The sequence below is a fragment of the Cucumis melo genome, chromosome 8, assembly GCF_025177605.1.
Source record: "Cucumis melo cultivar AY chromosome 8, USDA_Cmelo_AY_1.0, whole genome shotgun sequence".
NCBI classification, from domain to species: Eukaryota; Viridiplantae; Streptophyta; class Magnoliopsida; order Cucurbitales; family Cucurbitaceae; genus Cucumis; species Cucumis melo.
This window is the reverse complement of record NC_066864.1, coordinates 7,434,232-7,459,947: the sequence shown is the minus strand read 5'-3', so window position 1 is coordinate 7,459,947 and position 25,716 is coordinate 7,434,232. Positions and strand designations below refer to the sequence as shown.

Sequence of the window (25,716 nt, the reverse complement as noted above, 5' to 3'; positions counted from 1 at the left end):
TTGGTATTTATACTACTCCGATTTATTCATATTCCAATTCCACTCTTTCCTGTCAAATAATAGATATTTTGGACAATACACAATTAAAAAAAAAAAAAAACAATAAGAAAAACCCTCTTCCCCGTGTGGACAATGTAAATTCAACTCAATTATTTAACAAATGAAACTTGGGTTATGAGTCATTTAAAAAAAGAATAATTTGTTTCATTTGGATCAATTTTGAGTTAATTAAGAAATTAAAATGCAAGTCAAGGTCTATCAAATTTTATATGTATTGTAGACTCATAATATGATTTTAAAACGTATATACAAAATAAAGGTTAAACTATTAAAGAAAAATATATCCCTATCATTTGTGTCAAAAATATCCCTAAACTTTTAAAATTTTAAAAAAATTAATTAAACTTTCGAAAAGGGTTCAAAAAACTTATACCGTTAGTTTTTTATAAAAATGGTTAAAGTTGTATGTCAAAAATACTTATGAATTATTGAAAAGTTTCATAAATACCCTTTGACTTTAAAAAAATTATAAAATACTCCCATTAATTCAATTTTTACACCAAATTTCTTAGCACTCAAAATAAAAGAACCAAAATTTTAAGTTAAAACCATAGATATAACAATAGATCTATTAGTCATATGCTAATAGTTATAAAATACATCTTTTATTTGACAACTAATTGAATATTAATTACAACGATAACTATTAACTTAATATTAATTAGGATAATAATTAATGAGATTGGTAGTGTTCGTGATTTATCAATTGTTAATAGTCAAATAGATTTAAAACTCTTGTTTAACACTGCCAAAAAGGTGTGAAGTTTTCATTTGGAGCATACTTGATGATGGACTAAATACTCTGGATAAATTTCAAATTCGGAATCCTTCGATGCACATTAACCCAAGTGGTGTAATCTATGCAAAAACCAATCAGAATCGTTGAGGCTCCACTTCCAGCAATGCTCTTATTCAACAAAAGGTCTCTGAAGTTTTTTCTTTTTTTTTTTTTTTTTCTTTTGAAGCCCTTTGATTTGACGACTAATTTTGTAGAATCCTTGTTAAATCCTCTTCTGCATTCTACACAGACATCGACTAAAAAGACTCGTCAGCAGCAATCCCATATTGGTGCCGCCCTTTGGTGTTTATGGCCGAAAAGAAACAATATAGATCAACATTTAACTCTTCAGAAAAATCTTCTATCAATTTAAGGGATGACATTTTATACTTGATGGCTTCTTAGTTGTTCAAATTATGATATTACTTCAATTACTTTCGTGATTGGAAGGTTTTTCAATGGCCTATCTTTTTAGGTTCTACTTGTTTGATCTCATTAGACATTCTTTGTATTTTTTTTTTTCAAATGAATTCATGCTCTTGGTTTGGAACGTGATGAGAGTGTTAAGAAAATGTCAATCTAGTTAAGATGTATGAGTGCACCCCTTAGTCCCTCTTCCTCTAGTATCTTGTTAAAAGAAAAGGATGTTATTGTGAATAAAAGACAATCAAACAATATAAAAAATTACTATGACAAAAAAGAAATCAAAAGGTAATTAAATGACTATATAATTAAAAATGAAAAAATAAAAAGGTAATCAAATGATAATGAGAAAGCTTAATCAAATGACTATCTAACGAAAGTAACCAGATGAAAATGAAAAGGTAATCAAATTAATAAATTCTAAACTAAATCAATTACAAAAAACCTTTTTTAATCTAAATTTATATAATTATCACTTTAAGACTTTCATTGGTATACTATCAAAATCTAGAGTTATAAATTGATATCAAGATATAAACAAAATAAAAGGTCATAATATACCTTTTACCATTTACAAATGAAAGATCATATAATTTAAATGGAGGCTATTATTAATTAAATTTAAAATCATTAATTAATATTCATCTAAGTTCTAATATAAAATAAAGTAAGCTATAATTTAAGATTTAAGTAATAAAAATATATGTGTGAAAAACAATAGTATAAATTATATTAAAAAATAGATATTTTCAAATATAACAAAATGAACATAAATATTTACAAAGTATACCAAATTTTATATACAGTCTCTATTCATATAAAATTTTACTATATTTTAAAAATAAAAAATTTTCCCATTATTAACAGATGTGAAGATGATATACATTATCACACATGCAACTATTTAAAAGTAGATAAACTAAGTAGATAGTAAGGCAATCTCTTCCCTCATGAAACAACACGAGGAGGTAGGAGTTAGTAGAAGCCACGTAACTCTAATTTACAAGGTTCAAAAGCTATGAGTTACCAATATTTATCTAATGGCTTCTTGGCCAGAACAGTTGCCAAGGAAAACTTGGAAGAAATTACTGAGAGCATTGGATTGGAGGACAATTTATCTGTTCTTCCACTTCCATCACAGGCCTGTATTCTTTGTCTTGGCTCATTGGCCTACTGTCAGCACCCACCTAAAAGTACTCTGGATGAAAACAAGTCTAAATCGTTATGTACAACAAGATATCACTGATCATTTATACTTCCTTTCTCTAAAGATGTGCTCATCAAATATTCATTAAGTCACAAACTTACAATTCAGGTAATCAGATCTACCTAAAAGTAGACAGAATAATAAGGATGAAAGTAAGTAATTTAGAATAAATTACAAAGAAGTTTATAATTTTAACCTTAAAGTGAATGTATTTGTTTCACTTGCTGGATCACTTGCTTAAACTTCCTTGATGGTTCTTCATACAAGATTGCAGGGTTATCAAACTCTGACGCCAAGCTTGGCTCATCAAGAAATGCACGGAACGAATCAGCCACTGAATACGAAAGAGACTCAAGGTTATAACCTCCTTCTAGAAAAAAAACACATCGACCCCCGCATAACTCCTTTGCCAGTTGTTTAATATTGGATGCGAGCATGTAGTATGTTCCGGTCGTGAATTGCAGATTGGCTAATGGATCTAACACATGAGCATCATACCTGCAGAAGTAAGTGCCAAGACATTCAGACTGGAACATAATTAATTAATGTGAATTTGGAAATCAGCATATTAACACACTCGTATACATAATGAATAGAACTTTTTTTAGTACAAAAGAATAGAATATATGCTTAAACGTGCATGATTAAGAATATATCAACAAAATGTCATTACACAAAAAGGTTGAATGATGATTCAAGCTCGTTAAAATTTTTTCGATGTCAGGAACTCACCCAGCAGAGACAAGAATGATATCAGGCTTAAATCTTTGAGCACAGGGTACAATTACTTCATCAAACACCATTTTCATGGCATAATCACCTGATCCTCCCGGTAGAGGAATATTCAGAGTTGTTCCTTCTCCATCTCCACGACCCACTTCGTCCATTTTACCAGTTCCAGGGTAACTTCCATCCTGAATCAGAAGGGATTAAATTACCAATGATCAATGGAAGTTAATTCTACCAAGTAAAAGAAGGGCAAAGTCTAGGAAACCCCAAGTCTACGCAGTTACTAATAGTCGTGCATTACAGGTTCACAGTTAGTATTCCATGTCTGAGTTGTTCATGTTTCTGATAATCACGCCAAAGAATGAAAAATATATATACATTTTTCTTAAAGAAAGCTTACTTGGTGAGTTGAAAGGAAGAATATATCTGGATCGTCATAGAATGCATCACTTGTTCCATTCCCATGGTGAGCATCAAAATCTATAATAAAGACACGTTTCAATCCATGCACACGTTGAGCATAACGAGCTGCAATAGCTACGTTTCCAAAAACACAGAATCCCATCGGTCCCTTGGGGACAGCATGATGTCCTGGAGGTCTTATCAATGCAAAACCAATTGGTGGATTCTTGTGGGTTTGTGATGCTTTGACCTGAAACCAAGCATAACGGAATATGAAACTTTAAATACTTATGCATATGTGAATTATTGAAAACAGGAATTAAAATCTAATGTCTCAATGATTAAAAATAGAAAGCTTAGAATCTCCCTACAAATTGGCAGTTTGGCTAAATATACGGGATAACATACAAAAATTATCATTAAGAAGTGACCAACGTGCCGGGTTGAGACATCACCACTGAATCAACTAAAGAAATTCCTGCTCCAGCTGCAACTAGCGATTCATTAAATGTCTGCATTGCCAACAGTATCAAATCTCGTCATGCCAATTGTATTGCTCCAAATAAAAACATTAGTGCTAAATTATCATGTGATATGTTACATATAAGATACTTGCATATAAAACTCCTGATCGGTAAAACTGGAAGGCTCCATACCAATGAAAATAATTGTCCTCACTTGTATAATATGGATCTTTCTCTACCTTAGCCAATGTGGGACCTTCTCAAGCTAATGTTGGAATTTGTTTGCCTTCCTAACACTCCCTGCTGAGTATAACAGCTTAAACCAACTACCAACAGAAGATAAAAGGGTAATATAGATGACAGGAGATGTATTGACCAATGGTGGATCCTACACAGCTACCAAAAGTCTAGCAACTCAGATCAACAAGTAACTATGGAAATGGGAAACACCATTAAAGAGAACTAAAACGAGCAAGGCAATGAATGTAAGGTTGGATCAGTAGGTAATAGAGGTTGTCTTTGTCCACTCCACATTCACAGGAAATCTAGATACATTTCACCAAGTATCTTTAAAAACAAATTCTGATCTAATAACTGCAGGTTGGAAATGATAATTGACATGTTCCAACTTGCTGCAGAAGGGGGAGAATGGAAATAATTTAGTGTTTTTCTCACATCAAAAGATTTAAAGATTCTCTATTGAAGAATATTCCCTTGGGATGTTGAGTAGATTTCTTCAAATGGATGGAAACCGCTAGTGCTTGGTCTTTTAAGTTTCATGTTATAAGATTTAGCCTGATTTCAGGACGTTAATAGCTATGGTCCCAAACTTAAGGGTCCTGACTTCGTAGATCATAATTTAGCTTAGAGATCATTGGGCCTGACTCCATTAGTGACCACTTTAGGCATAAAAGTAGAAAGCTAAGTCCCTAACTTCCTATCGTGGAAAGCCTAATTAGAAGACAGTAAATAATAGTTGTCATGATATATATATATTATATGTCCATTATCGTAACTGTACATACAGTTTAGGGTTCCTTTGTTCTCTATATATATGTAACTTTACTTTGACTCTAAATAATAAGAAATATATTTTTCTCTGACTTCTTGAGTACATGGTATCCGAGCCTATAGGGTTTCAAAGTTTCAAATTTTCAGAGCTATTAGGGTTTCGAATTTTGTAGTTGGTGGCTTCCTTCTCCATTAAGGCTTAAGTTTAGGCCATCTTTGAGTGGCCGTTTGTCGACACCACCTAGCTCAGAAGAAGCGCCATCACCGTCTGTCGCATTCTGTTGTCGTCGATCGCCGAGAAATGCCGAGCGTGAGCTTCAGGCGCCGTCGGAAGATTATTGTACAGTGCCGACGCGTGGAGCGTCTATTTTGACCTCCGTCTTCAGGGCTTGTCTCGAATCCTATTTTCCGATCATTCTGTGCAGTTGGGTCCATCAAAGATCATTCAGTTTTGAAGGAAATTGAAGATTACGACCTCGTTCTAGGGTTGTGGCCGATTTTGTTCCAATCTTGCAGCTGTTTGGATTGATTTGTTTTGTTTGTGTGAACTACAATCCAGTAGTGCTCTCATTAGCAAGAACAATAACCCCAGACACCTCGAGCGATGGATGACAATGTTCAGAGGAAGAGTTATGATCATCGAATACCAGATTCTACAGAGATTGTTTGTAACTATTGTCGTAAGCCAGGCCATATAAAATGTGATTGTTGGAAATTGTTATATAAGAATAGTCAACAATCTCAACATGCTCAGATAGCTTCCACATGTGATATACCAGAGGCATCAGTTACGATTTCTGCAGATGAGTATGCTAAGTTTCGAAACTATCAAGATTCATTACAAACGTCATCTTCCTCTACTCCTGTTACATCCATTGTTGCCTCAAGTAATACCAAGTGTCTTTTTACATCATCTACAAGATGGGTCATAGACTCTGGTGCCTTAGTCCATATGACAGGTAATTCTCACCTATTTTCTAGACCGTTGTCCCCTGCACCTTTTCCATCAGTCACATTGGCAGATGGCTCCACATCTTCTGTTCTTGGATCTGGCACTATTCATCTTACCCCATCATTTTCTCTGTCTTCTGTGTTACATTTGCCTAACTTAACCTTTAATTTAATTTCTATTAGTCAACTTACTCATGACCTTAATTGTGTTGCCTTATTCTTTCCTAGTTATTGTTTGTTTCAGGATCGTGTGACGAAGAAGATTATTGGTAGAGGATATGAGTTGGGAGGCCTTTATCTCTTTGATCATCAAGTATCGTAAGCTGTGGCGTGTCTCGTCGTTCCTTCTCCCTTTGAAGCTCATTGTTGTTTAGGTCATCCATCTTTGTTCGTGTTGAAGAAACTTTATCCCAAATTTAGGTCTTTGTCCTCTTTAAATTGTGATTTGTGTCAATTTGCTAAATTTCATCGTCTTAGTTCGAGTCCTCGAGTCAATAAACGAGCAAGTGCTCCATTTGAGTTAGTTCATTTTGATATTTGGGGTCCATGTCCAGTTGTATCTCAAGCAGGCTTTCGTTATTTTGTTACATTTGTTGACGATCATTCTCGTCTAACTTGGTTATATTTAATGAAAAATTGTTCTGAGTTCTTATCTCACTTTTGTGCCTTTCATACTAAAATAAAAAATCAGTTTAATCCCTCTGTTAAAACTTTGCACATTTATAATGTGGGTGAATATTTTTCTCATACTCTTGGCTCTTACTTGTGTAAACACGGCATTTTTCATCAATCTTCGTGTGCTGACACTCCATCTCAAAATGTTGTTGCAGAACGCAAAGCATTTACTTGAAACTATCCGTGCTTTATCGTTTCAAATGCATGTTCCGAAAACTTTTTAGGTTGATGCTGTGTCTACGGCTTGTTTTTTGATTAATAGAATGCCTTCATTTGTTCTCAATGGTGAGATTTCTTATCGTGTTCTTTTTCCTACCAAGTCTTTGTTTCCTATTGCTCTTAAGATATTTGGTTGTGTCTGTTTTGTTCGCGACGTTCGTCCTCATCATACTAAGTTAGATCCCAAATTCTTAAAATGTATCTTCTTGAGTTATTCGCGTGTTCAAAAGAGGTATCGTTGTTATTGTCCTACTCTTAAAAGATATCTTGTGATGTTGCTTTTTTCTAGGATACATCTTTTACTTCATCACCATCGAGTTCGTGCCATGGGGAGGATGACAATCTTTTTATATATGAGATTACCTCTCCCAAACCATCTTTTTCCACTAATGCACCTCCTTCCTGCCCGTTGCCTTCTCGAGTCTACTCTCGAAAACCTCCATCAATGCCTCCTTCATCATGCAATCCGAGACCAAGTGATGATCTTCCCATTGCTCTTCACAAAGGTAAATACAAGTGTACTTACCCTGCTTCTTCTTTTATTTCCTATCACCAATTGTCTCCCCCACATATGTTTTTATTACATCTCTCGACTCCACATCTATTCCTAACACTGTTCATGAAGCTTTATCTCATCCTAGCTGGCAAAATGCAATGATTACTTAGATGACTACTGTAGATAATAATGGTACTTGAGATTTAGTGTTTCGTCCTGCAGGAAAGGAGGCCATTGGTTGTAAGTGGGTGTTTTCTGTTAAGGTGAATCCTGATGGAACAATGGCTCAATTGAAAGCTCATCTTGTTGCCAATAGTTATGCTCAAACCTACGGAATTGATTATTCAGATACATTTTCTCCAATTGCCAAATTAACTTCCATCCGCCTATTTCTTTCCATAGTTGCTACCTATAACTGGCCTTTGCATCAACTTGACATTAAGAATGCTTTTCTGCATGGTAATCTTCAAGAGGAAGTTTATATGGAGCAACTACCTAGGTTTGTCGCTCAGGGGGAGAGTGATAGAGTATGTCGTCTTCGAAAATCTCCGTATGGTTTGAAACAGAACCCACGTGCATGGTTTGGTAAGTTTAGTCAAGCTCTTGTACGCTTCGGTATGTAGAAGAGTACATCTGATCATTATTTTTTTTATCGCCGATCTAATAATGGTATAGTTTTACTAGTTGTATATGTTGATGATATTGTTATTACTGGAAATGATGCATCGGGTATTTCATCTCTCAAAACTTTTCGTCAGGGTCAGTTTCATACGAAAGATTTGGGTCAATTGAAATATTTTTTAGGCATTGAAGTGATGAGAAGTAAGAAAGGTATTTATTTGTCTCAACGAAAATATGTACTTGATTTGTTGTCTGAGACAGGAAAATTAGGAACCACACCAAGTGGTACTCCGATTATGCCGAATCAGCAACTTGTTAAAGAAGGAAAATTAATAGTGACTCAACCAAACCTTGCTTATTTTGTAAGTGTGGTAAGTCGGTTCATGTCTTCCCCTACAGTGGATCACTGGGCTGCAGTAGAGCAGATTCTTGTTATTTGAAAGCTGCTACTGGACGTGGGATCTCATACAAAAATAATGGACAGTATTATGAAATAGAGCTATGGCACAATCTGTGTGCGAAATAATATGGATTCACCAACTATTATCTGAGTTAAGCTTCAGTATTAGTGTCAGTTAATTATGATTGATAATCAAGTTGCACTTCACATTGCATCTAATCCAGTATTTCATGAACGAACTAAACATATCAAGGTGGATTGTCACTTCATCCGTGAGAAAATCCAAGTTGGGTTGGTGTCCACAGGATATGTGAAGACTGTGTGAAGACTGGAGAACAATTGGAAGATATTCTGACCAAAGTTGTAAATGGAGCAAGGATAAGCTATCTGTGTAACAAGCTGGACATAATCGACATATTTGCTCCAGCTTGAGGGGGAGTGTTATGATATATATATTTATATTATATGTCCATTATCGTTATTGTACATATAGTCTAGGGTCCTTTTGTTCTCTATATATATATATATATGTAACTTTACTTTGACTCTAAATAATAAGAAATATACTTTTCTCTGACTTCTTGAGTACAGTATTATGAAATATAGACAAAGAAGCAGAAAGAGTCAGCAGACAAACTCACAGTGGCAGTGGCATACGTCGGTCCAGAGCCTTCAATTAAAATAAGTCCATCTCGAGAAGCCCTATCCATAGCCTGCAAATATGCAGCAAAGAATAAGATTACAATAAGACTCTAAGGAAGATGTTACTACATCAAGTATCTCCCGTAGTCAGATCAGTTAACTTCGGATTGTCTCAAGACTTTTTGGCATGCTGCTGGATATTCTATTCAAGATTTATCTTAATAGGAATGGTTTTATTCTTCTGGTGTAATCTCGCTACTTCAATGTCTTTACTTCACTCACTTTTTTAGCAAAATTGGAAGATTGGATTGTGTATAGTGTCTATCTTCCTTTGGTATCTTAATCAGAGGAAATTTTTCTGTAACTAGCCTTTTCATGATATTGTGAACAATTGGAAAATTCTCCTTTAGTTTCTTGTGGGCGAGGGTCTTCCCCAGCCCAAGGCTGATTCTTCTCTCTCTATTTCTTTAAATACAAACAGGTTTTGTTCTCAATCCACAAAGGGGAAAAGCAATGCACCAAGAAGGGGGCACAAAAATTTGACAGGAAAAAAAATCCCAAGGGGCAGAGAGACTTGTATTTTCCATGCTCACTAACTTAAGACGTTGGACTTCTCACCAGAAATTTTGAATAATCGTCTTCCATCCTGTTACCATCTCAATGAATCTACAGGCTTGAAAAAAAAACCTCCATGATTTTGTGTGCACATGAAAGACAAGATTGATATCAGTAGATTCGATAGATATGTTTTGAAAGTGATTTCAAAATAAATTTTACATCAACTTTAGCAATAGAGTGACCCCAAAAAAAATGGAAATAATAGATACCAAGAGGATACCTTCTCAAGGCCGGCCACATATGATTTTGAATGAACACTCACAATGTCATCAACTGAAGCAGGTTTGTAATTTTCAAGTTGAATGATGTTTGAGCCTAGAAACTGCAATACATTGAACCGAAAAAATGATCATGAAAACAACTAAGGATAAGAGAAACAAATTACCAAAAACGCAAGAGGGACCGTTAGACAACTCTCCAACGGAACAGAAGTTTATGAGAACAAAAATGTAATTTATTGTACAAGTTAAATGAGCTTCGCCATCCACCAAGCAATAGAAATGAACAATCAGCTTTCTAGATTTTACAATATGGTATCAAGTGAGATTTGTTGGATTCAGAATCTGCTTCCCAGTGTTTTAGAATTTCTGGCTTCCAACCGTTGAAAAAACTACTCAGAATCAGGTTATGTCATTTTAAATTGATCAACGTTTGAATTTACAAAATTATTTTTACATAATTAATAAGTTTTCTCATTGATGGTTGCATAATATTTTACCTTAGGTGTGAGTTCCATATCTTCAAGAGCATTTGCTATTGCAGGAACCCTGAGATGAGATTCTGGATGAGATTCCTGTTGCAGAAAATTTAACGAACAAATAAATTCAAGAATGAATGTAGGGAAAAGCAGAAAGATCTTTGATGGTCCAGTAAGTTATAGTTCAAATACAATGTTAGATAAGATAGAAATTTTCATTTCACAAAATACAACGCTTTCAGTGAATCAAGCTACCAAAATATTCTTTTCCGTGGCTGTGAATCACTGTTATATTTTTTTTCCAAAAAAAAATTATAATTTGAAATTTATTTGACATGGAATATCTGATGAATTTGAGACAGAAGTGATTACTCCAAGGTACTAAGGACCTCCCAAGAAACCATGAATATTGAATAAAAAACTAAAATTACCATCACATTACTTCTTTGGGAGAAATATTGACAATACCTAGTCTTAAGTAGACTCAGAGTACCTTATTATGACCCGTGGCAGCCGCTATAGAATAAACAATTTTCACGTTATCATAGTTCGCCAGCGGACTGTCATTTAAACTAGTTGAACAGAGTACAGCCCCTCTATTAACTTCCGAACGATATTGGGGTTGTCTTCTAGGTTCAATTCGTAAAGATGTCTTCTGCAAAAACGTTGTGTTCGCCGAAGACCAACCAAAAAACTTCCGAATTCCCAACCGGGGCTTGACCAAGCAAAGGAAACTCCCTGTTCAATTTTCTCTTCTTATCCAAATAATCGAATAATCTGCTAAAAAACTTAAAAACAATCATCAAACAAAGATGTAAAAAAGGCTCCTCATTGAAATCGCAACCCCAATAGAACTTTCGTAAAAGATAGCAACCCTACCTTTGTGTAGAAACAACGAATAGGTTAATAAACTAAAAAACACCAGAACACCCGGATAAAATTGATTCAAGACGAGGCTTACACAAGAACCCAGATAGATAAAATCAATTAAAATCCTAATTTTAAAACTGAAATCAAATAAAATCCACCAGAAAGAAGAAGACGTTGAGAAAACAATGCAGCAATAATATGAGTTGGTGTGGAGAGAAAGAGATGCCTGCATAACGCGAGGGAGACTGTTGAAGAATGCGAAATTCCATTAGAGGGAGTTCATAAACTGAAATGAACAATGTCATACACTTCGGACCAAATATCAGGGGAAGCAGTATGGTGGAGAAGCCGGAACTTTTCTATCTGCCACGTGGTTCGATTGATACCCACAATTATTAGCGACAAAATTCGTTGATCTTTTGATGAATTTCCCTTTTTTTTTTTTCTTTTTAATTTCTAACTACAAGAAGAAAAAAAAAAGTGTGAAATTGAATTTAAAACCGAACCTCTTTTATTTGAAGAACAAAACCAATTTTAAAATCATGTTTTTTTAACGATTTTAAAACCACAATAAATCTTCTATTCAATTTGAACCAATAAATCAGTTTTATTTGATTTCACATGTAGATATTTCAAAAGTTTTATTTGATTGGCCTAGAGGATCTCATTTATGTATCAATGCATGGTCTTCATCCTTCTTTAGTTTCTTTTCCCTTTTGTTTTTTGTTTTTTCTTTGTTGAGTAATATAAAAAATAATCAAAAAAATTAAAGGAATATCAAATCATTAAACACAACAATAGAGAATTTATTTTATGGTGCATTACGTGGCAGGATAAAGTAATGGTATTACATATTCGAGGGCAAACAGAAGATTAAAACAATATCTTCTCTGTGAAAAGATTAAATACCATCAACAAAAAGTTTGAATCTTGTTGTTATACTGGTCTTTATCTTTAAATAAGTTCTAGATAATCAACAAATTCGCTTCTGTTCATAAAGAATAAACCTTTACTTTCTCATACTCAGTTGTAACGATTTTATTAAGTTCTAGCAGAGCAGTAGCCTCGACGACCTCAACAATACCAATGAAATTTAGAGTTTTTGTATCGAGATCATAGGTTAATTGTTACAAATACGATAAGGACTTTAAAACCCACTGCTCTCATCACGAGGAAAGTTTCTAAAGGACTCCTCTTTTCTACGTAATAGTTATTGAATAAGTTCCTAAAGGACTCCTCTTTTCTACATAATAGTTCTTGAATAGGATTTATTTAACTCTAAAAACAACAAAGAGATTTAGAATATTGTTATATGCATCATTTTTTAAATTAATGTATGCATCAATCATAAGCTCGTTATGACATTTCATTGTAAATTTTATCGTTTTAATACGTATAAAATATGTTATTAAAATTAAAATCTATGAATTTAATAAAGTTTGCCAATTTACTATATACAAAATATTTATAATCAATTTATAACATATAATAGTATTTCTCAATTCAATAACAACTAGAGGAAAATATTACACTACGAAATTGAACTTAGTTAAGTAATAATGAAATTGAACTTAGTTAACTAATAATTGAGGATTATATTTTAACATTAACTCTAATTAATTAAAGCATTGCAATATTAATTAAGATAAGAAGAAAGACTTTTAAGATAAATTAAGCCATATCTGCTCAATTATACCATATTTATAACTTCGCAAGTCTGTGAACATAAATGCAAAGTTTCTCATAAACATGATTTTAGATGAGAAAAACTGTAACTTGTAGTTGTTGAGTCGCGAAGAACATGAACACCTACATTTCTCTGAAATCAAAACAACAAAAATATAAACATTTCTACTTGTAGAAATATGAATAGTTTTTTTTTTTTTTTTTTTTTCTCTTTTTCTTCAACGGATAGTGCTGATACGATGGCTTCTTATCCGATTGGCCGTGGAGTCTGAAATTAGATAATCATTTCTTTAATGGAATTTAGGGGAATATGTCAGAATGCAGATCTCTCCTTTTCTTCATTTATCTTACGAACCCCAACAAATTTATGCTCTATTCTCCGAAGTAATTCATCAATCTAGAGCACTCTCCGTCCAGAATGGCTTTTCAAGTGAGAAAAGCAACAACGAAGATCATTCCCCATTTTAGAAACGGGATGGCTTTCTTCTTGGGTCCGCTGGAAATGGGTTTCTTCAATTCTTATTCAACCCATCTTCGTAATACTTCATTTTCTGCTCATAAGATCGGAACCAGAATTTTGGGTTCTGAAAATATGCCTACCCATTTGTTTTCTCGTCGTTTTGAATCGATTAAGGTGGGGAAACAGCTGGATTGTGTCAACGATGATCGTGACAATCAGGTAGAATACACTCTGATATGGTCAACTTTGATTATTTTCTTCCAATTTCATATTTCATATTCTTTGTTTTTATAATCCCAAATCGTTTTTAGATAAGATGCCTCTTAGTTTTTTAATCGTTATGTTGACGAGTGAGATTGTGTTCTTGTGATGACTGCATCGCTATAATTATTTTTCTCAAAATGGGAACTGACTGGTTGACTTTGAACTGTATTTTTTTATTTTTCATTCGGCTTGTCAACTCCCTCCTCCTTAGTAGATGTTAGACTTTGAGAGGAATTTCTATTTGAACTGAGAAAGATATTAGTTAAGACTTTGAGGAGAATTTCTGTGTTTTAGAGTGCGCCACCCCCCGAGTTACAAGTCCATATGGTTATTCTTCCACTTATGTAGTGTGGAAGGTGGAAAATGTATGCTAAAAAAGAGCTGCAAAAGAGATTACTTTGTTCATCGAGATAATGTATTTTGAAAAATATGCATTTCAAAAAGAGGAGCCAAGCAACAATAGCGAAAAGGATCTCCAATCCAGTAAAATAAGATGTAGAAGGTTAATCCCGAAAAGACCTTGTCACCGATGTGCAAAGAGAAAGATAGAATCTATCAAGGTCAAACATTGCTCTGCTATCTCTCCTACCATGCTAAAATAGAGACATCCTCTCAAGCTTATCTTAAATCTCTCTGTTCTTCTTACCAATTGTGAACAAGTTTATGATATTCAACGATATGCCATTATGTGCATGTTCCTGATGTCATCTGTTGAAAGTGAAATTTGCATTTATTGAACAAGGTTTTGGAGTTTCCAGGAGGAAAGGTAAAATTTACTTCTCAACTGAGTTTCATCCCTGATCGCGAGGAGGAGCGGATACCTTGCTTTCGGGTTCTTGATGACAACGGCCAGCCTAGTATGTACAGTAATTTTACACAGGTAATTGTATGCTGAAAATGCCCCAACTCCAAGTGCAACTATAGATGTTTATGAAATTGATAGTTTTTTTCATTTAGGTGAGCAAGGAGGTCGCTATGAAGATATACCATGACATGGTTACCCTCCAAACAATGGACACTATCTTCTACGAAGCGCAAAGGCAAGGAAGAATTTCCTTTTATGTGACCTCTCTTGGAGAAGAAGCAATCAACGTTGCTTCTGCAGCAGCACTGTCATTGGATGACCTCATTGTTCCACAGGTTACTTCATATCTCCTCCTCGTCATCCTCCTTAATAATAGAAGTACATTCTCATCCTCGCATGGAAAGAACACTATTTGCGTACACTAACATCTTATCTAATTAGTTCACATTTGTTAGATTGGTAATTCTTAGTGTAATTCTCCCATGTCATACAGTACAGGGAGGCAGGAGTACTTATATGGCGTGGCTTCACTCTGAAAGAATTTGCAAGCCAGTGCTTTGGAAACAAATATGATTATTGTAAAGGGAGGCAGATGCCTGTCCATTATGGGTCTAAGCGACACAATTACTTCACTGTAGCTTCAACAATTGCGTGAGATTTGAGCTGTCTAAACTTTTTAACCAGATCATCCAAGACTTCAAATCTTATTACTCGTATTTTACCTTAATTTCCAGTTCTCAAATTCCTCATGCTGTTGGCGCTGCATATTCAATGAAGATGGATAAGAAAGATGCTTGTGCAGTCGCTTATTTTGGCGATGGAGGAACAAGTGAGGTACTGAATACTATGAAAAAATCGTTAGAATGTACAGAACACTGTGAAAAACTCTTATTTGGAATGCTTGTTGATATTTTCTACATCGGTGTCTGTAGTTCTTCATATTTGATGCTTTGTGCTTCTTCTCCTTTTTCATTTTCTTATCATTCTTTGGAATTTACATTACTTGATCATTAGTCTCTTTTCATTTCATCGATGAAAATTTTTTGTTAACCTAATCTCCGTAGATTTTTGTGGAGATAAGCAGTTCAAATAGAAAGGCATTCTACTAAATTTGGTTGATTCTATGGAGTAATATTGTGTACTCTGGCTAGTTGCAAGGTTGATTTTTCTGTTGTTTCTTTTGTCATGTTACATTAGGGAGATTTCCACGCAGCTTTAAATTTTGCCGCAGTTTTGGAGGCACCTGTTATCTTTATTTGCCGGAACAATGGATGGGCGATCAGTACTCCTGTTTCAGACCAGTTTCGAAGTATCTCATTCTTCTCGGTATTTCCAGTTGTGAAAAATGTATTATGAAATCTAGATTCTGAAGTGTTCAATTATTGTGCAGGTGATGGGGTGGTTGTTAAAGGCCAGGCTTATGGAGTTCGCAGTATCCGTGTAGATGGCAATGATGCACTTGCTGTATATAATGCAGTTCGAGCTGCTCGAGAAATGGCTATTCAAGAACAGAGGCCAATTTTAATTGAGGTAACAAGTGCACACAAACTCTCTCTTAATATGGATACCTTTGATGATCTGGTGTCTTTTGTTTTCATTGACAGGCTCTCACATATAGAGCTGGACACCACACGACATCGGATGATTCGACCAGGTATCGTCCAGCTGAGGAAATGGAATGGTGGAGAGTTGCAATGGACCCTGTCTCTAGATTTAGGAAATGGATTGAAAGCAATGGTTGGTGGAGTAATAAGGCTGAAACAGAGCTTAGAAGTAGCCTAAGAAAACAGGTATATTTTGTGATTAGAATAAAGTCTTTTCAACGCCGCACATACACAGCTACGTGCACACGCGTGCACACACGAGAGACCACTTCAATCTAAGAAAAAAAAAATGAAAAATAAGAAACAAAAAGGAACAATAAACAAGCAAAAGGACTTGACCAGAAAAGGTTACAAAAACACCATCCAATGTCAATGGTGGTCAGCGAGGTTAAACACCATCCGATGTCAATGGTGAAATTGGAGTTGAGTTGGGAAGAAACATAGTAAATGAGATAAACAAGAAAAGGATATATTCAACTCAAAATTATCATTTTCATTTAAGCTTCTTGAAGAAGAAAGACCTTTTTTTCTTTTTTCTTTTTTTTTTTTTCTTTTTTTGCCTTAAAACCATTTTTTCTTGAGACACTAAAAACATATTTTTGAGAGTCGTTCTTCTTTAAGTTTTTAATACTCAATTAAAATTTTGAAAATACTTTCACCAAGTAGATTTAAAGAAAAAGAAACAGTGAGTAAACAAAGTGTCTATCATCTACATGACTTATTTTGAAAATACTCTCGTCTCGAACAAATCCCTGTCTATCATGTACGTTTTTAGTTCACTGTGTTTTTTGGTTCCAACAGCTATTAGAGGAGATCCAGTTGGCAGAGAGATATGAGAAGCCCCCTGTGGCAGATGCTTTCACAGATGTGTATGATGTACCTCCTTCCAACCTCCAAGAGCAAGAGAAGTGGTTAAGAAAAACAATCAAAACACACCCACAAGATTATCCATCTAATTTTCCTCTGTAGTTTGTCATTGGGTTTTGAAACACTCTGCCTTATAGAAATATGAGAATGGTGATGACATTGTTTATGAATAAAGGCCATAAGGCATATTGATCTAATAATGAAGCAACTATTCCACTGTTCCTTGGCTTCTATGATTGGAATGTCACCAAAGTTCTAACATAAATTGACAGATGAAGCTTTTATAAAGGACTGATTTTAATTTGAGTTCAGTTGCAATGAAAGAAAAGAAACAATGTAGATACGTTTTCAGAAGTTGGAGAAGTAAGGCATAAACTTTTTTAGTGGAGACGATCTCATTTGAAAGATTTATCGTAGGAACTAAAATAGGAGATATCTAAAAAGAAAATGAAGGATGAAAAATATATTTTATCCAATGTTATTTTAGCCAGCGCACCTTACCTATCTCTATTCACCATCTTCTTGGGCAAAAGAAAATCATCTCTTTTTTTTTTTTTTTTATGAAAATCATATCTATTTTTCACAAGAAAATTTTGCCACGCACCTGAGAATTTGCGATTGATTGCTTAAGTTAGGCTATACACAAGATGTATTCATCACTATGCATCCCTTCAATTTAATCGCTGACAACTACTTTTTCTTTTACATACTCCAACAATTTTCTTTAAGGAAAATAAAAGTACTTTTTTCTCATAGCATTTGTCTCTCCTAGTCGTTATAAACATAGGAGATATTTACTTAGCAGTGAGGAGTAGGTACTTTGCTTTTGTTTTTCAGCCATGAATGTCCCCCAATCAACTTACACCTTGCCTACAGTATCTAGTTGTCAGAAAAGCTAAAAATTAACATCTCTACCATGAAATTTCAATGGTATGTTACACTTGAGTCTACTGGTATGATCATAAAAGGCCAGCATAACCCAAATACAAGAGCTTTATTGCTAGATTTTGTTCAGTTGAAGTTCAAAGCGGACATTGTCCGAAAAACTGATTAGTTTCAATTCAGGGAAGAGTTGAGCGGGTGGAAGAAAAGGATTCAAAGCTCAAAACAACGCGAACAGAACCCACTCGAGGGGAAGAAAAATCACAAGGTTGAAGAAGCTGTCTGTTTAAGAGCTTCTTGAACTGCCTTGAGGAGTGATGGCATTAATCTCTGGTTCGTAACAATGATACCCTTGTACAGATCCAGATATCTTCCTTTTGAGAAATCCAGTGCATTCCCGGCTGCGTCAGTAACGACTCCACCAGCTTCTGTAAGAATTTTCAGCCAAAACAAAATGTCATAACAAAGCAATGCATCGTCTGCATAAAATGGAATAGAAAGAATCCAGAGACAAACTAATTCAATATTGCTTTCCCTCAATTTCATGTTAGTAGTAACAATTCAATAAATAAAGTCTAATAGTGATTTAACAACTCCAAATTTTTGTTTCACCTGTAACAACAATGCATCCAGCAGCATGGTCCCAAATCTTTTCACGGTATCCTTTGTGAGGAAAGCGAAGGTATATGGCTCCATCTCCTCGGGAAAGGGCACCATACTTTGCTTGACTGTCGATTCTAACCGGTGGTGCTTTAACACCAAGATTCTGTTTGATAATTAATCATCTCAGCCAAAGACGGATAAATTCTTTCAAGGAATAAAACAAACCGGTAGAAATCAAATGTGGACCAAAATGGCATACTTGAGCAATGGCGCTCGTAAGGTCATGCAGAGAGTGAGCAGCTTCATATGATTCAAAGAAAGATGCTTCTTCAGGATTTTCAGTAGCACTGACGCTCACCTAAAGTGGAACAAAATACCCCATCTCATTTCAACTTTTCTTTCGAACTCAGCAAAAAATTCCTGAATAAAACTACATCCAATTACGAACCTTTGTTAATGTAGAACCAGTTAGTGACTGCATATATGTTCCTGCACCAACCGTAGAAAAGAAAAGGCAACCAACGTCTCCAAGAAGTGAATGCTGATTACTGCTATTAATTGGTCCCAAGGGAAGATTTGGACAGGCTAGGACACCCAATACTACTTTCCCATCATCAAGCAATGCCAATGCAATAGCATATTGGTCTCCTCTTAGAAATCTAAGACACAGAAACATGCACATGATATAGACATATAAACCCATCAAATATGAACTCATAAGTAAACATGGTTAATTGGATTGAGTCACTCCACCTCATATTTTCAAAAACCAAAAATAATAATAATAATAATAATAATAATAATAATAATAATAATAATAATAATAATAATAATAATAATAATAATAATAATAATAATAATAATAATAATAATAATAATAATAATAATAATAATAATAATCTGTTGGAAACGTAATAGACCCTTACAATACAAATCAAGAAACAAGAGAAGAAGATTGTTCTCTTATTCACACAATTGAGAAGAAAGAACTTGAATAATATTTCTTAAACTTGAATTTCTTACTTTCTTTCTTATTTACAAATGAGAAACCTTACACATATTTATACTAGTAGAAAAGTATATTAACAATAAATATCAATACATGTGACTATTCATATATCAATGTATTTAGTGATTATTAACTATTCCATGTATCTCACATATTCATGCATATTTAATAATGCAAATTCATGTATTAAGTTTAGATTAATTTAACTTCAACATCCTCCCTTAATCTAAACTTGAGCAACTCCAAGTTTTCCTCTGAATTTAACAAATAAATCAAACTTGAGCGCCTTTGTAAAAATATCAGCCACTTGATCTTGAGTCTTGCAATATTTTACTATCACTTCTCCATCTTTAACCAAGTCTCTGATAAAATGATATTTGATTCTAATATGCTTGCTTCTTCCATGGAAAACTGGATTCTTTGATAATGCTATGGCAGATCCATTATCACAAAATAAAACAGTTTCACATTTTTGAATACACTTCAATTCTTTTAACATCCACCGAAGTCATAAAGCTTGACATCCAGCTGCAGCTAACGAGATATATTCTGCTTCGGTTGTAGAAAGGGCAACAACAGATTGTTTCTTTGAAGTCCATGAAAAAACACCTGAACCCATACTAAAAACATAACCAGATGTACTTTTATGATCATCCACATTACCACCCCAGTCACTATCACAAAAACCAAACATCACTGATTCTGAAACTTTCTTGTAATAAATTCCAAAATTAATGGTGCCAAGAATATAACGAAGAACTCTTTTTCCTGCTTCCCAATGACTTCTTTTCGGGTTTGTCATAAATCTGCTTAACATACTTACGGCAAATAAAATATCAGGTCTTGTTGCTGTCAAATACATTAAGCTTCCAACTAAGCTTCGATATAAACTTGGATCGACTGCTTCTCCAATATCATCCTTGCACAATTTCAAATTTGCATCCATGGGAGTGTTGCAAGGTGAAGCATTTTCCATCCGAAATTTTTTTAGTAAATCATGAGCATACTTTTGCTGTGAAATGACAATTTCTCCTTCATTTTGATTAACTTCAATTCCGAGAAAGTAATGGATGAGACCCATATCACTCATCTCGAATTCATTTTTCATGGAATTCTTAAAATCATCACACAAAAATTTATCATTTCCAGTAAAAAGTAAATCATCAACGTAAAGAGAAACGATGAGAAATTTGCCATACTTGTCTTCTTTGACATAGAGTGCATGCTCATATGGACACCTTCGAAATCCTGTCTTTAGAAAAAAACTGTCAATACGACTGTACCAAGCTCGCGGAGCTTGCTTCAATCCATACAAAGCTTTTTTCAACTTGTACACTTTTTCTTCTTCTCCCCTTTGCACATAGCCCAAAGGTTGTGCAACAAATATCTCTTCCTTCAAGTGTCCATTCAAAAAAGCGGATTTTACATCCATTTGATAAACTTTCCATCCATTTTGAGCAGCTAATGACAAAATCAATCGAATGGTCTCAATTCTTGTCACAGGGGCAAATATTTCTTCATAATCCACACCATATTCCTGCTTGTAGCCTTTTACAACAAGTCTTGCCTTGTATTTTTCAACATTACCATCTGACTTCAACTTTGTTCTGTACACCCATTTTACTCCAAGAGCTTGTTTGTTTGTCGGAAGCTCCATCAACTCCCATGTTTCATTTCTTCTTATCGCATCAATCTCTTGATCCATTGCAATCTTCCATTTCTCATCTTGGATGGCTTCATCAAAAGTTACAGGATCAACACCAGCAAATAATGCAAAATTAGCAAAATGATCATCATTAATCCTGTTAGTGGTATTATAAATTTCTTGAATACTCCTCATTCTCCTTGGTGAGATTTCATCATTACTTGTGGAAGATGACGTTGAGGACGAAGATGACTCCATCGCTTGAATTTCTGCTTGCTCTAATTCTTGAGCAACTTCATTTTCATCAATATTAACATGAAATGGACTTTTAGCTTCATCAACGTCGTCATTCCAGTTCCATGATTCATCTTCACTGAAAATCACATCTCTGCTGATAATAATTTTTCTTGACACAGGATTATACAATCGATAAGCTTTAGAATTTTCACTATAACCTACCATAATGCATTTTTCAGATTTATCATCAAGCTTGCCTCTTAGCTGATTTGGAATATGAGAATAAGCTATACACCCAAACACTCTCAAATGACTAACAGATGGTTTCTCACCACACCATGCTTCATAAGGAGTCATACCTGGAACACTCTTTGTTGGAGCTCGATTTAGAATGTAAACAGTACATGCAACAGCATCTCCCCAAAATTCGTTTGGCAGATTTTTTGCTTTTAGCATACTTCTCGCCATTTCCATGATTGTTCTATTTTTTCTCTCTGCAACTCCATTTTGCTGTGGAGTCATTCGAGCTGTCATTTGATGATGAATTCCTTGCTCCTTGAAAAAATTACCAAAAGCTATATATTCTCCACCACGGTCAGATCTCAAAGTTTTTATCTTGTAACCACTTTGATTTTCAGTAAAAGCTTTGAAGGATTTAAAACATACAAGTGCTTCACTCTTTTCTTTCAAAAAATAAATCCACAACTTTCTACTGAAATCATCGATGAAGGTTATGAAATATCGATTACCTCCATTTGTTGTTGTTCGCATAGGACCACACAAATCTGTATGAATCAACTCGAGAGGTTTAGAGGCTCTCCAAGCTTTCCCAGTTGGAAATGAATCTCGATGATGTTTTGCAAGAATACACACTTCACAAATATTTGTCTCATGGTTGATATTTTGTATACCTCTCACCATATGATTTTTGTACAAATAAGATAGTGATTTGAAGTTTAAGTGACCATATCTAAAATGCCAAAGCCAGGATGGATCCTTCAATATGCTGCTGAAGCAAGATATTTGACCATATGTAAAGTTAAGAGGAAACATCTTATTAGCAGTCATTTTTACCTTGGCAATAAGAACACCGGCCTGATCTTTGATTGCACATATGTCACCTTCAAATGAAACTTTTAAACCTCGTTGAAGCAGTTGGCCAATACTCAAAAGATTATGCTTTAGACCTGGAACATAGAACACATTTGTAACTCGTTTTGTCCCTTTCTTTGTCTTCACAAGAATATCACCTTGACCTTTGACTTGTAGTCTGGTATTATCACCAGTCTTCACTTCACTTTGGAAAGATTCATCCAAAGTAACAAATATACTTCTATTTCCTGTCATGTGGTTGCTACAACCACTATCAAGATACCATGTAGGCTCTACAACATTGTCTTGAACACTACATGCGAGGAATAGAATGCCTTCATCAATTTTCTTTTGTTCTTTATGCATATTCATGGTGGTATTTCCAACTCCATTTTTTAGTGCCCAACAATTTGCTTGAAAATGACCATACTTTCCGCAATTAAAGCATTGAATTTGAGAGAAATTACCACGACCACCTCCTTGGTTTCTGCCAAAGCCTCTTCCTCTTCCGCTTCCTCTTCCTCGAGATAAAGAAGAGCTTTCTTGTGAATTTTCAGAATTTGCACCGCTTCTATTATCATAGTTTCTTCCACCTCCTCGTCTTCCATGACCACCACGTCTTCCACGTGAACCGCCTCTAAATGAAGTTTGCATTTGAAAAACTTCCTCGGGGTTATCATCAAATTGTTTTAATCTTAGCTCATGGGATTGAAGAGAACCCATCAAGCTATTTATAGACAACGTAGATAAGTCTTTCGATTCTTCAATTGCAACGACGATATGCTCAAATTTTCTTGGCATACTTCTAAGAATCTTTTCAACAACTCTTTGATCGCCTACTTCTTCACCATTTGATCTTAAACTATTGACAATTACAAGAATACGATTGAAAAAATCTTCAATAGTTTCAGTTTCTTTCATTTTAATGCAATCAAATTCGGATCTGAGAGCTTGTAACCTTATCATCTTTACCTTATCTTCTCCTTGATAGGTAGATCTTAGAATATCCCAAGCCGCCTTTGCAGAAGTAGCTGTTGAAATTCTCTCGAAAATAAATTCATCAACAGCTTGATAAATGAAGAATAAAGCCTTTTTGTCTTTCTTACGATTTTCTCTTAACTCAACAAGTTGTTGATTTGTGAGCTCACTCTGATTCTCAACTTCAGTGTATCCTCTTTCAACAATATCCCACAATTCTTGAGAGCCATATAACACTTTCATTTGAATACTCCATTGATTAAAATTCTTTCCGCTGAACCTTGGAAGTTGGGGTTGCAACATGTTACCATTCGAAGCCATATCTAACCGGAGCTCTGATACCACTTGTTGGAAACGTAATAGACCCTTACAATACAAATCAAGAAACAAGAGAAGAAGATTGTTCTCTTATTCACACAATTGAGAAGAAAGAACTTGAATAATATTTCTTAAACTTGAATTTCTTACTTTCTTTCTTATTTACAAATGAGAAACCTTACACATATTTATACTAGTAGAAAAGTATATTAACAATAAATATCAATACATGTGACTATTCATATATCAATGTATTTAGTGATTATTAACTATTCCATGTATCTCACATATTCATGCATATTTAATAATGCAAATTCATGTATTAAGTTTAGATTAATTTAACTTCAACATAATCATCCTAAAAGTTAATTGCATGTAAAGAGACTTACTCACATGATGAGATCTCAAAGTCGCTTCTTAAATAAATAAATGAACAAGTAAAACCCTAACAGATTCTTTGAAGTTACCTGACTATATATGACATTTGTGAATATCAATTACAGGTGCAAAATAGCTTACCCCTTTGTCCCATCTATGGGATCCAAAACCCAATGCCGACCAATAGGGCCTCCTTCAGATTTCCCATTGTCAATAGCCCTAAGCACATCTTCTGCTGTTAAGGTTGAAGCACCATATGATCCCTCACTGGAAATTGTTTCATTTACAAGTTCTGTAATGCGATGTAACGTTTCCTGGCCACTCTCATTTCGGAGATCTCCCGAATCCTAGAGACCCCAGACTCCAAAATTATTTTGCTGAATATGTCAAAGAAAATACAATCTCCACACAAACAAGATGCTGACCTCCTCAGCTACCAATGAAAAAGGTTCAGAAGGAAGTTCCCTTTCTAGTACAAAACTAACCAGCGCCTGTGAACCTGGAATGGAAACATAAAAGCAGTAGAAATCTAGTCAACCATTGTCCTATTGAAATAACTCTTTAAGCATGCAATGAGGCACAATGTATAATTATACATTTTATTCTTGATTCTAGTACATTGGGAAGGGATTTACCAGTTGTAAGTAGTAAAGAAGAGATAAACTCATAATAATAATGATTTATATAACTTCCTATAGATATTCTAACTCTTAATAAATTTCATTACTTCAATAACTTTGGGGTTCATTCTCTTCTCTGCGGTACTAGTATATAGATTTCCCTGGACAACCACGATCTTATGTTTCTTATTAATATAATAAAATAAAATAAGTCGAGATATATTCGGATAATGTTTATCATAATTTCTACCGTGATCTAACGACCAGACTAGCTGACTAATTGACTTGGACAGGGTAATAACAAAATACGCAAACTGAGTGAAGCGATAGAAACTTTACGAACCGTAATCAGCTACGGTCACTGGGCTTCTATCTGATTTGGATTGAACATCAGATTGCAACAATGCCTTCTGCACTTTCTGCGGCCAGAAACACCAGATATAATCAGCTTAAAGAAGCAATGTATAATTAATTACAGAAATCCCCAAGAACGCAAGATTGTAAAAGAAAATTCTCAAAACGTAGGAATTTGCAAATAACAAGACCCGGTAACGAAGGATATGGAAATGTACAACAAATTGAGAACTTGGGTTTAGGTCAAAAAGGGATTACAGGAGGAGGGTTCGAATCAAAATGTCAAATTACACTCTGAATTACCATTTTCGCTCGCAATTCATTGAAAATAAGAAAGGAACTAGAAAAAAGAGAATTGCCTGGCAGAGACGAGCGGCGAGAGAGGCGGCTTTCTTGGCAGCGGCGAGCTCCTTCTCATAAGACATTGAACAAACGGCTAACGCAACTGGACGATATGAGGGGAAGGAGAAGGAGCTTCTGATGGTGAATAAAAGAGAGGTCGAAGGTTTAGAAGTAATGGAGGTCTGAACTTTGGGAAGAGTTTTCAACAAATTTATAGCCATCTCCTTCTCTCTCCCTCTCCTCGCCCCTTTCTTTCCTCATTTTAAGTCAAAGTTTCTTTTACGCCTTCACTGTCCCTAACGAGATATT

At 34.7% G+C, this 25,716-nt stretch overlaps 2 protein-coding genes across 8 annotated transcripts; one reads left to right on the top strand and one right to left on the bottom strand.

Annotated features, from left to right (window-relative positions):
* Positions 1 to 2,073: 2,073 nt before the first annotated feature.
* On the bottom strand, positions 2,074 to 11,780 carry LOC103485288 (histone deacetylase 14, chloroplastic). 6 transcript variants are annotated; one of them, XR_007823196.1, is made up of 10 exons: positions 11,490 to 11,780; positions 10,887 to 11,131; positions 10,415 to 10,489; positions 9,917 to 10,018; positions 9,078 to 9,149; positions 4,055 to 4,111; positions 3,598 to 3,849; positions 3,289 to 3,382; positions 2,665 to 2,966; positions 2,074 to 2,459 (listed from the first exon to the last, which is right to left on the bottom strand). XR_007823196.1 is itself a non-coding variant. In XM_008442840.3 (10 exons), the coding sequence occupies exons 1-9, from the start codon at positions 11,566 to 11,568 to the stop codon at positions 2,666 to 2,668; spliced, it is 1,365 nt and encodes a 454-aa protein (XP_008441062.2). In that variant the 5' UTR covers positions 11,569 to 11,780; the 3' UTR covers positions 2,074 to 2,459; position 2,665. The 6 variants fall into 6 exon arrangements, 5 of the variants coding, with proteins under 5 accessions (XP_008441062.2, XP_050945013.1, XP_050945016.1 ...); XM_008442840.3 differs by having other exon boundaries at positions 3,201 to 3,382; XM_051089056.1 differs by having other exon boundaries at positions 2,074 to 2,448; positions 3,201 to 3,382.
* Positions 11,781 to 13,011: 1,231 nt separating this feature from the next.
* LOC103485287 (2-oxoisovalerate dehydrogenase subunit alpha 2, mitochondrial) lies at positions 13,012 to 17,180 on the top strand. Of its 2 annotated transcripts, none has more exons than XM_008442838.3 (9): positions 13,012 to 13,628; positions 14,416 to 14,553; positions 14,631 to 14,813; positions 14,972 to 15,129; positions 15,213 to 15,312; positions 15,676 to 15,787; positions 15,869 to 16,008; positions 16,083 to 16,268; positions 16,884 to 17,180. In XM_008442838.3, exons 1-9 carry the CDS (start codon positions 13,368 to 13,370, stop codon positions 17,049 to 17,051), a joined length of 1,446 nt encoding a protein of 481 aa, XP_008441060.2. In that variant the 5' UTR covers positions 13,012 to 13,367; the 3' UTR covers positions 17,052 to 17,180. The 2 variants fall into 2 exon arrangements, with proteins under 2 accessions (XP_008441060.2, XP_050945012.1); XM_051089055.1 differs by having other exon boundaries at positions 13,479 to 13,628; positions 14,432 to 14,553.
* The last annotated feature ends 8,536 nt before the right edge of the window (positions 17,181 to 25,716 follow it).

Bases quoted from the DNA above. Each gene is read 5' to 3' on its own strand.
- LOC103485288 (XM_008442840.3), bottom strand. From the start codon at position 11,568: ATGACATTGTTCATTTCAGTTTATGAACTCCCTCTAATGGAATTTCGC. The intron at 10,490-10,886 runs GTACTCTGAGTC...TTTCTGCAACAG, and splicing joins CTGCCACGGGTCATAATAAG to GAATCTCATCCAGAATCTCA. The intron at 9,150-9,916 runs GTATCCTCTTGG...GCATATTTGCAG, and splicing joins ATGTGGCCGGCCTTGAGAAG to GCTATGGATAGGGCTTCTCG.
- LOC103485287 (XM_008442838.3), top strand. From the start codon at position 13,368: ATGGCTTTTCAAGTGAGAAAAGCAACAACGAAGATCATTCCCCATTTT. The intron at 14,554-14,630 runs GTAATTGTATGC...TTTTTCATTTAG, and splicing joins TGTACAGTAATTTTACACAG to GTGAGCAAGGAGGTCGCTAT. The intron at 15,130-15,212 runs GTGAGATTTGAG...CTTAATTTCCAG, and splicing joins ACTGTAGCTTCAACAATTGC to TTCTCAAATTCCTCATGCTG.